The sequence below is a fragment of the Cyprinodon variegatus genome, unplaced genomic scaffold (genome assembly GCF_000732505.1).
Source record: "Cyprinodon variegatus isolate N-32 unplaced genomic scaffold, C_variegatus-1.0 Scaffold320, whole genome shotgun sequence".
NCBI classification, from domain to species: domain Eukaryota; kingdom Metazoa; phylum Chordata; class Actinopteri; order Cyprinodontiformes; family Cyprinodontidae; genus Cyprinodon; species Cyprinodon variegatus.
Genome location: NW_015150773.1, coordinates 439,927 through 451,151, shown reverse-complemented (window position 1 = coordinate 451,151; position 11,225 = coordinate 439,927). Strand labels below are relative to the sequence as shown.

The 11,225-nt window shown below is 37.3% G+C and overlaps 1 protein-coding gene across 1 annotated transcript in view; it reads right to left on the bottom strand.

Moving 5' to 3' along the window:
• LOC107091006 (forkhead box protein P3-like) overlaps positions 1–10,649 on the bottom strand; it is a 29,076-nt gene extending 18,427 nt beyond the window's left edge. Inside the window, exon 1 of the mRNA XM_015384701.1 lies at positions 10,515–10,649. Within this exon, the coding sequence (XP_015240187.1) occupies positions 10,515–10,591 (77 nt within the window). The 5' untranslated portion in view covers positions 10,592–10,649. The remainder of the gene's footprint in view (positions 1–10,514) is intronic.
• Between the last annotated feature and the right edge of the window lie 576 nt (positions 10,650–11,225).

Below are 11,225 nucleotides of genomic sequence, written 5' to 3'. Positions count from 1 at the left end.
TTTTTCTTAGAAAATTTTGAACCAATCTGACTGAATGATCTGGTTGAATTCTTCACTGGGGCAATTGAGCCTCAGTGTGAAGAAAACTTTTCAGCAAATCCAAAAAGTGTAGGTCACATTTTAGTTTCCTGACCTGAAATTCAATATTTTTTGTAACATGATGTTAACATTTTTTTTTTATCAGTCCATCTACCTCCTTTAGTTTTACAAACATCAATCTCAGCTTCAAACTGCAACAAACAACTAAATCAATAGAAAAGATCATCTCTCCATCCGGGGGTCATACTGCCCCAGTTAATTTAATAACACAAATAAATTTTTACTGAATGTCTCCAGACTCTTTGTTTGTTAACTCAATGTTGGCCAAAAAAGTTTCTGATAGCATCCATCCGTCTTAAAGCGTTTTATTTAAAACAGACACATTTTCCACTGTTTTATGAGACAATAAGAAAGTTCAGACTGTGTTTAGGAAGTGGTAAAGTTTGTTCCTCCATGGCTGGGTGAAGATACATGTTGCACACCTGACTTCCTGGAGAATGTGGTAACACCACTGCCTGATTTCAGGCGGGGGATGGTAAGCATGTCTCTAAGTCATGTACAGTACAAAGTTTACTGTAATTTTAAAAGTGAAGGAATAATAAAAGTATAGTTTTCATATTTCCATCTCGTTCAGTTTAGGTTATGCTTTTTTTTTTTATTAATTACACATTTTTAATCAGTTAAATGGTAAATGACCTGTACTGATAAAGCGCTTTTAGTGCCTTTAAGAACATTCAGTGATTCACAAACACACTGATGGTGGTTGGCTACATGGTAGCCATTGCTGGCCTGGGTCTCACTGCCGTGCATTGGCCCTCTGACCGCTGTGTTCTGTTTCCATTTGATCAAGTAAGGATCAAGGTGATGGCAAAGACGCCTTCCTTTCTTTTGTTCCAAAAGAAATTGTCAAAATCTTTTGATATATAAAAAAAAAAAAGAAAAATATTAATGGTCTGATTCCCAATAGAGATTTTTGTTGATTATCAAGAAGATGTAAATATTTTCTCTTCCCATTAAGAAAAACGTTCTGATCTGATTCTCAGTTTTCATTGTTTAGTTTGTTTTGAGACATCCTTTCTGTTTGATTTCCTTTCAGAAATAATATTCTTGGTTTACTAACAATAATTACACATTAAAGCTGCCAGGGGAAGTTATAAATCAGGGCTTAGCATGAGGTTCTATTAGATATTAGTTATGGTCTGTACCAGATCATACAGAGGATATATTCTGCTTAAATGAATAGGAAAAATTTGAAAATAAATTTGAAAATAGCTTGCACAAATAACAAAATCCAGGTCTTGGATCTGCGGTGCCAATAGAATAATTGGCCTTATTCATATCTTTTTTTTTTTTTTACACTTAATAATTATGATTATGCATTACTTTTAGAATTAGTCAACGCTCCTTCAAAGTTTTTTTTTTTTACACCTGATAAAAATCATTCATCGAGGGCGTGCAGGTGGTGCAGCAGTTAGTGCGTACCACCCATTTATAGAGGCCTTACTCCTCGACTTGGATGACCCGGGTTCGAATCGGACCTGTGGTCCTTCCCACATGTCTCTCCATCTCTCTCATACCTCCTTTCCTGTCAGTCTACTGTCTATAAAATAAGCCACTGGTGCGGTTAAAACTCAAAAAATATATATATAGATCACTTTGATAATTAGTCAACATGAACCTATGTTGTTGGTTATATTTAGCTAGCTAATGCTCCTTTAAAGGTTAACCCTTAATGGTTTCCCTCTCAACCAGTAATAATAATACTTCCGTTTGCTTTAGTCACGATCCTTTGAGTCGTTTAGTCAGTTTCAGTTTGCATCAAGAGACTAAATCGACTCTCTCACCCGTCTGAGAGGAAATTTCTCTGAGTTTACTCCTATCGACAAAATATTTACTGAGAAACAAATGACATTTATTCACTCAGTAATATGGTAACCTTGACTAAAAGTGTTATTCTGTAAACGGTCAGAGCTGCTTCAGATGTCAGGGGATCTGGCTGCTCTGTACTGCTGCTCTCACCTTACGCTGAAACTTCAAATCAATTAACTCTTTAAAAGATTCACCTTTGACCCATTTCTTGGAGAAATTTGTGCACCAGTTTGTTTCTAAGCCACAGCTGTATCAGAGGGTTTGGATAGCTGATAAAAGTGAGATTTTACGTTATAATTCAGAAAGAAAACAGCTCATCCAGGGATTTTTGATCGTCATCTCAGAGCCCCAAAGGCCGCTCCATGTTTTCTCAGGGTTATTTTTATGAACACTTCTGGCTCAGTCTTCATCATCCTCACCATCTACAGCTGTCTGGGTTATGATCCTCCGTTTGTGTTTGCTATTGTTTAGGGCAGGGGTCACCAACGTGGTGCCCGCGTGCACCGAGGGGCCCTTAAGGACCACATGGGGTGCCCTCAGCATCTTCTGTGGACTAAGTTTGAAATTTTATTTTATGCTGCTGCTCTTATTTTTATCATTTATAGAACATTTCATCATATCAATAATTTAGAACAGGGGTCTTCAACGTTTTCCAGGCCAAGGACCCCCCAAACTGATGGCAAGATGGAGCGGGGACCCCCTAATTATATATATATATATTGTATGAAATAGTGTTCTATCAAACTGGTCCTATAGTCACTCTATTACAGATGGAGTAATGTAACTAAAGTAATCCATCCCTGGGATTATTAAAGTATTTCTGCTTCCTGGTTGATGGGACAGGTGTTGTGAATGAAACGGTGCCCAGCTTGAAAGAGCTCCTGTGTGTCGCTGAATGTGAGCATTGATGACTGAAAGACATCTTCTGCCTCCATTTATCTGTTTACTACAGTCTGTTGGATTCATGTTAATGAGACATTTCAATTGGAGGAAAAAAATTGCAGGATTGAATATAAAAAAAAGTCTAATCAACCAAACTTTCGCGACCCCCATGCAGTACCTCCATGGACCCCCTAGGGGTCACGGACCCCCTGTTGAAGACCTCCGATTTAGAACATTAAAGCATTCATAGAGATTTCAATTACCTAAAAGAAAATTAGAAATGAAAACAATCAAAAGAAATATGTTTATTAGCTATAAAGTTTAGGTGAATGCTGACTCTTCCAGTTCATAGGTCAGTATTGGTAGCCCGTCCTATGACTCAGTACCCATGAAGTAGCCCTCAGTCTTAAAAAGGTTGGTGACCCCTGGTTTAGGGCGTTTCGTAGTGCTTGCACCATTAAGGGTTTGCACAGAAATATGGCAGTCAAAGCTTTTCTACCTGAAGTAACTGTACCTTTCAGTTCAGGGCCGTAACTACTATTGAGGAGACCAAGTATTTTTTTTTATTTATATTTTTTCCGAAGTTTTGTATATAAAATAAAAATAAATTACTCTGAATCTGGCAGTAGGACACTGATCCAGGTCTCCTATAAAACTGCGAGATGTTTCATATTTTAAAAGCAGAGAGTAGCGCGATTTATAAAAAATATATAATAAAAAAAATTTTAAAAAGCAGTGATTGGGCTCAAAATGGTAGAATTCACTTAGAACAAAAATTAAGACACTGGAGACGATTCATTCATCTTTCCGGTGGAAAACTTTTATTTACAAGTCGAATTCCAACATATTGTCCAGAAATTCACAATACAGCGCGCCGCTTACTCTGGCTTAGTCTCCTATTTCCCCCCAATCAGGTGGGGGTGGGGGGGCTCAAAGAAAGATGACAAAAATCAAGTTTTCATGCTTATTATGCCTGAAATGTCTAGCCTGACGTAGTCCGACTCAATTCTAGTCAGAATGAGTCTGATACTGCTCCATAGAGCTGTGATTATGGGGCGTGTTTCGAACGAACCAGGAAAAAAAATGCCTCTGCACTCAATTGGATAGACCTACAACCAATAAGAGCAACGGAGTGCGTGACGTATGTTAAGCGACCAAGGGAGCCAGCTGATAAATTAAACTTTTGCCGAATCCCGTAGGAAGGACGCCAAAAACATCTTTCTTTTCAACAAATGCCTTGATCGCGTTTCTCTGTTCCTCTTTTAAAATTAATTTGCTGTCGATATCTTCTAGAACAGACCTAATAGCAGAATCTACTCACCTCAACTCTCCGGCGGCAGCCATTTTTGTTGTCACCCAAGCGCGCTTTGGTCACGTGGTTGATTACGTTACTGTTGATCATCTGTCCATCATCGTATAAAGCCCACCCTGACAATTTGATTGGCCCGCCAGATATTGTGCGAGCATACTCGTGCTACTGTTGAGCAATGCCAGACCGAACTTCCCGACCTCAAACCTTGTGGGCGGGACTAAGTTTGGAATGGCACCCAGGCTATGAAATGTCTGGCAGGGAAAGAGGAAAAAAGAAATACACCGAGTAGCTTGTGAAAAAAGTCATAAAGATGTTGCTTTTGCTCCTTAAGACTCTGAAAATGGCCAGATTTATTTTTGGTGTTATGTAAATGAATTGAATTGGATTAAATTCAATTGAAGAGTCTGCCAATCCTATAGCTGTAGGCGAAGAGCTGAGTCTGGTCTTCTAGAGCTTTCTTTCTTGTGTTGAGGTATGTCTGGTGACATCACTGAAGTAGATCTGAAGAGAATTTAAAGGATAAAGTTTAGAGTGATGAAACTGTTCCTTTCTAAAGCCAGAGGTTAGCCTGGCTGGGTGAGATTTATGACCAGACTTTCTGCATTGGATAAATTAAAAATGTTAAAGTGTAATACTGATTGTGACTCATCCATTGCTTTGAATAACGTGCTTGTCTTTAATGTCTTTGTGAGAAAAGAAAAGTCTGGGGATTACTATGAAAGAGAAGAAGTTTGTCCTTGTGGTGAACCAACCTCTGAGAGTTCGGTGAGGTCTGAAATGCCCATGATGTTGCTTAGAGAGGAAGACATTCTGAGATGATCAGATGTTTCAACATCACAGGAAATGGCAATGTGAATGTTTTGGCTCTTTTTCTCGCTCTGTTCAGTGCCGTGGTGAATTTTGTGGACCTCATTGCTGCCTTCACAAAAACCCAGAGAGGAGATCTACTGAGGTCCGTTACACAAGGCAGGTTTTACAACTCAGATTAAAATCCTCAACTCTATATTGATCTAGCCTAAACTCTGACTTTTCAGTTTTTGAACAGCTGCTAGCCATTAGTTCAATCAACTCCAAGTAGAACCACCGGGAGTTTAGCATGAGCGTGACAAGTTTAAAAAGCCATAATCAGTGGAGCCCTGAATCGATGGCTCACCATGACAACCGGCAACAGGAAGTGCCGATTTCACCCCACTGGAGCTGGAGTTCCTGTCACTGAGTTATACAATCCTCTCCCTATGAATATCTATTTCTCTGCGAATTATTGCCGATCATTCTTTAATAAGATCCTCGTCAAATGGACGCGCAATGTTTGTTTTTAAAAGCTAATGATTCTAATGGACCAAGGGAATGATTCTTTTTTTATCAACAAAACTACAAAAAAAATCTGACTAGATAAGGAAATAAAAAAGTGAGCTGCGACAGACGACACGCTGAGTTTACTGAAGTTTACCTTCTCTGGATTTTTTTTTCTGCTCAAAACCCCCAAAAAAAGTTTTGGAGAATGTTACTATGGCAACAGAAACAGAGGATGCGTTAACTCTCTTCATGAAACGGAAAACTCAGAGTGCCGGATCTATCAAAGGTTTGCGTGTATAAAAACGTGAGCTATTTCACTGCGCACGCTAAAAAATGTACAAACTGATCTATCAACAGCGTGCTAAAAGGATTTGGTCTTTAAAACGTGCTAAATAGCGCCTCTTATCCATTTAGTACTTTTTCTGCAATGAATATGCAATATGGGGCGTTTACACGCAAAAGTGCGTCTTGTGGGAGGAGAACATGTAAATATATTAATTTAGCACTCGCAAAGTGATTTATCAAACCTGAAAGCAATTTTGCTAACGGTATCTGACTCTATATTTAACACGTTTCAAAAGAAGGTGCAAATGGTCTGTATGCGTAATTGCGCACACAGTTTTGCACCTGCCACCAGTTACGCAATCACTCTTGTTAAATCACCCACAAACCATGGTTCAGCCCCTCGCGCAAAATTCCAGTTTGCGAGCGCAAATTACTGCACGCAAAATTGGATCTTGATAAATCCGGCCCAGAGTTTCCAATATTTCAGGTTTAGAAAATGTAGAGTTTTCAGTAAACCTGCTTTGTGAAACGGACTCCAGGTCTGGAGAACATTCTTTGTTGTATTTTCATTATTTTTCATTCTGTTTTTGTGTCTTTCGAGGGAAGTTTTTCTGCCCGTTTATGTTGGATCCAGATGAAAGATAGCTTGTGTCCCAGTCAACTAGAAGCTACTGATCAGAGTGGGTTTGTTTTCATTTCTTTAAAGGTTCACCAACATTTAAAATAGCTGCTCATTAGCTCCCTCTCTGGTCAACATAACGTTAGTGTGTGCAGGGTTGATGTTCCAGCTTGACTTTGACCCCAAATATTAAACATAACTAGTGGCATGGTGGTGTTCCCTTTAAAAAATGGAGGCCCCACCTAAAACACTTTACTGCAAGGAAGTCGCTTACTTTAACAAGACTTCGATAAAAAGACGAAAGCTTAGCCTCTACTTCTGAGAAATTGGTTCAGGTTAGGGTCGGAAAATTATTTTTATTTGCATCGCAATTTTAATTTAAAAATTAAGATTTCCAAATAACAGAGGCAGAGACCAAGAGACTAACTTTCTCACTGCAGACCTGTAGGAGGCAGTAATCAGTTAAGGTGACGAGTTGCTGAGGATTAGAACCTAATATTAGAACAGAAAGGAAGAAAGAGTTGCAGCTGGCGACCAGATCAATGCATCCATGCAAATTACAATTTTATAATTTCTGCCAAAATCACACAGCTCTAGTTTATTCGCTGCTATATCCTACATTTTGCAGAAGAATTAATTTTTGGTGACTGAATGCAGTAAATATGATTTGGTGGGCTACTATATTTTAAGTATTAGATGTGAAAACAGCAGACATCAATGATAAGATATCCTACAACAGTCTTTAAAAGTTGGAACTTTTATTGCAGTTGTTTGAAATGAGAAAAATATACCTCTTTAATTGATGCCAGGAATATAATTAGCTATTTTTTTAAAATATTCTGTGCAATGTTGGAAATATTCCGTATGTGTTTTTAAGTTCATAGACAGCAGCAACAGGTGAATATTGGTTGCTTGCAGATTTCGGGATTGGCCCCTTTCTTTTGCTTATCTGAAAGCCACATCAGGAATACAGCGTGCATCACACAGCAAACCAAGCAGCTGTATGTCATCTGCAAATCTACACCCACAGACACAGGAATTCGGTAGAAAGTGAGCGCAGTGAGATGTTGTGGTTTTATGTGTGATTTCTCATTCTGGCTTTCATTTTGAACATTGTGTTGACTGAAAAACAGAATGGTTAAGGTCTCAGCCCTGTACTGTCTGTGTTTTACAATGCAAGTGCACTGTTTTTATTTATTGCAACTTCCTATTTCCTTTTAGGGACATAGGCAACAGGAATATTACAGATGCCTGATACCTGCACTACTATGAGTGTGTGGGTCGATTACTCTCATTCCAAATGACATGGCGTGTCAAAGTAAATGAGTGGGTGACTTTTGTTTTCATTTTTTCCTCATAAACGTTTCTTGATAAGTAAGATGAAAAAAATTCAGGCAGTCGCTAAGAACACTTGTTTCTGCATGATTATTAAATATTTTAAACATTAACTGCCTTTTTTAAAGCTTGAGTGGCTTCTTTAGATGTTTCAGCATTAAAATATTATCGCCCAGATTGTTTTATTATTTGGTATTGCTGTCAGTTCCACTGTGCATACATGAAAAACTTTAAGCAGGCGCATCTCTGGGCAGCCATATTGTTCCTGCTGCGTTTTCATCATATAAACATATTTTCCTCCACTGGGAGGAGGCAACCTGGGCTACATTTCCATGCTGGCCAAGAGGAGCTGGAGGGGTCTGGGGAGAGGGAGGTCTGGGAATCTCTGCTGAAATTGCTGCTCCAGCAACGCGGTTCTGGATAAGTGGAAATCTACAACTAATTCAATTACTGGAGAAATAATATGTGACAATATGCACCTTTTTCCTAATGCCTTATAAAAAACTGTCTTTTGATCTGCAGCATGATAGGCAAGAAAGCCAAATGGAGGTAGCTTAAAAGATAATGTTTGCTTAAAATTGTATGGTGTCACTGGAGGGACATTTTAGAAGCAAAATCATCATAATCTGTATGTCCTGTTATGTTCATCTACATTTATTTGTGAGAAAAATTAAATGACAACATTTTAGGAAGTAGAACACGGACACAAAACTAACTTCTGGAATGTCTTGATTATAAGTTATACAATTATAAAAAGCAAATTTTTTTGTGATCCAGTTTTAAAAGAAAATGTTAAATACAAAAAGAATATGAAAGAGCCAAGAACCTTACTGGGAAGAAGGAACTAGTTATGCCAGAGGCTTAAATTCACTGGAAAAAACGATCTAGAAATAAGTCAAACTTCCTTAAACTAAGTTGAATTACCCTTAATTTGAGTAAATGAGGTAGTTTGCAAATGAAATGAATATTTTTATTCTTAAAATAAGATAATTACATAATATGCACTTGAAATAAGACAATGCAATTGAGTTTTCTTATTTTAAATGTAAATTGTATTGTTCCATTGGCAAAATGTCTCTTTTACCTCCTCAATCCCAGAGGAGGACACTTATTTCAAGAAAAAATGACTTTTCTAGATTTGGATTTTCAGTTGGTTCCTGATTTAGCTGTTTGGGAGCCGCATCTAGAAGCATCAGCTTAAAGACTTCTATGTGTTTTATATCTATACATGTTGTATTTGATCAGACTCCAATGGCCTGCCAAAACCAAGGAGCAGAATCCACCAACCAGCAAAGATAAATACTTTCAGAACGTGGCTTTACCTCTGAAACTAGTAAGTCTAGATAGTTTTAATATTTCTGAAATATTTCATACCAAAAACACTAAAAAAAAAAGAGCTTTATTGGTTCCTACAGGAAGCAGGTCTGCCTCTATCCGTCTTCTTCTGAAGAGATTTATACATTTATTTTATTTGAAAAAAATAGAGGAGTATAGATATTAATGAACATTAAACAATGTGAATATACCAGAATTCCATCTGCAGTTCTGCTGGCAGGTCGATGTCAGACTAATGCAATATTTACAACAGACACTAAATTCAGAAGCCATAAAGTTCATCATAGTTCAAACAAACAAGTCAACGACTTTAAGAGAGAAAGAAAAAAGTGAATTATTTGTACTGAACTGCTCTCACTAATATTGCACCGATTGCTTTAATATTGTGTTTACTGATATGTTGCACTCAATGATAATGATAATAAATGCTGCATGTGACCTCTTTATGCCATTTTCACTCTAGTGCACCCAGATCACTCAGAGATGATTCACCATAACAAACAGACTCCAGCAGGAATTTATGCTCTCTCCCAGTAAAGCAGTATTTTGGATTTATAATTAAATTGTGGTTTATTAGAAACCTCTCCAAAATTAACATGCAAAACCTGGCAAATGATTTCCAACTACATTAAAAAACAAAGTCCTTAACAGACATATTGATAAAAACAGAGAAGATTTGAAAAAACAAAAGTACCCGAATTATAGAGTCTAGCAAGTAGAAATAAGTCACCACTGTGCAGAAAAATAGTTTACCTGAAGAAAGAGTGAGCAGTGCCACAATTTTTCTGTTTAGAGGAGTGAAAAACGGCAAAGTAAAGTCGAGTACGGGAGCTACAGAAAAGCTTAATCGTACTGAACACTTAAAAACAAAAAAACCTTTTTGGACAATGATACCAACCAAAGCGGCAGGAGCCGCATGATTCAGGATTAAGTCTTTAACCTAAACCAATCGGATCCTAACTGACTCAAAGCTTTCAGTTTAAGAAGGGGAACATTTTTAAATAAAAGAAACAGTTTTAAGATTATATAGTTTAAAAAGTCTCATATATTTTCACTCCTCTTGTCTGTAGTTGGATTTTCAGGCCAAAAGAGCAGAATGAATTCATCATTAAGCATAGAGTGCATCAGTGGTAATGGTAATTAATGGTGTGTTTGAGTTTAGATTGTTTTCTAAGATTAAATTGGACCATTTACCAGAATTTAAATGAAGTTGAGTGGAGGTCACACATTAAAAGTTGTTTCCACGAACATCAGAGATCCCTACTGGTATAACACTGAAAATAACACTGAAAAACCTGATTTCTCGAAATAAAATATTTAAATCCATTTTAGTTGTTCTTTTTTTTTCTTTAAAAACTAAAATATGATGTGTGCATAAAAAAATTACATTATTTAGGATGGAGACAGATGCTCCAACCAATCTTTAAAATGAAAAGTCTTCATGTTAACAGATTCATTAACCTTCAGTAAAACTCTTTTAAATAGTTTGATTTGTTTCTCCCAGAGAACTTTTTAAAATCAAGCATGAAGGTTTGGTCTTACCTTAACAGAAGCTCCCGCCGGCACAACCTTCCGCTCACCACGGTCTCTTTTCTACTCTGTAAAAATGCATGGTGCATTATTCCACAGGAAATCTATTCTCACCTTCACAAGAATCCACAGTAAATGCAAAATAAAGAAAACCTAACAATCTGCTCTGAAAACATCAAAAAATTTTAAAAGCAAATTTGAATATTGCAACTTCAATGTTTATGATGTAGTGAGAAAACATGAACCCAGAATGGATAGAAGAAAGAGACAAACCTCAGTGCAGTCTGAGGAGGAAAAGGCAGCCGCCACTCCTGCCCCCAGTTTTTATACCTACGGCTGCAGTCAAACACAGGATCCAAGGGTGTTGTGTTCATCTGTACGTTTACTCCATAAATACAGAAAGATAATTCATCCTTTTTTTGGTTTGTTTGATTTCTTTGACTTTCATCAATAATGAATAATAGTGTCTGTATTTATTTAATGAAGAGGATGACTTTTGGGATTTTGAACAACTTCAATTCTATCATCAGTATTAATGTTAGAAATGCTGATTAGTTATAGATAGTAGTTATTTCTCTCAAAAGTAACTGAGTTAGTTTTTGTAATTGGCTAGTTTTTATTGTCTAAACCAGAGGTCTTCAACAGGGGGTCCGTGACCCCCAAGGGGGCCAACCAAGGAACGCAAGGGGGGGTCGCAAATGTTTTGGTTGATTAGACTTTTTT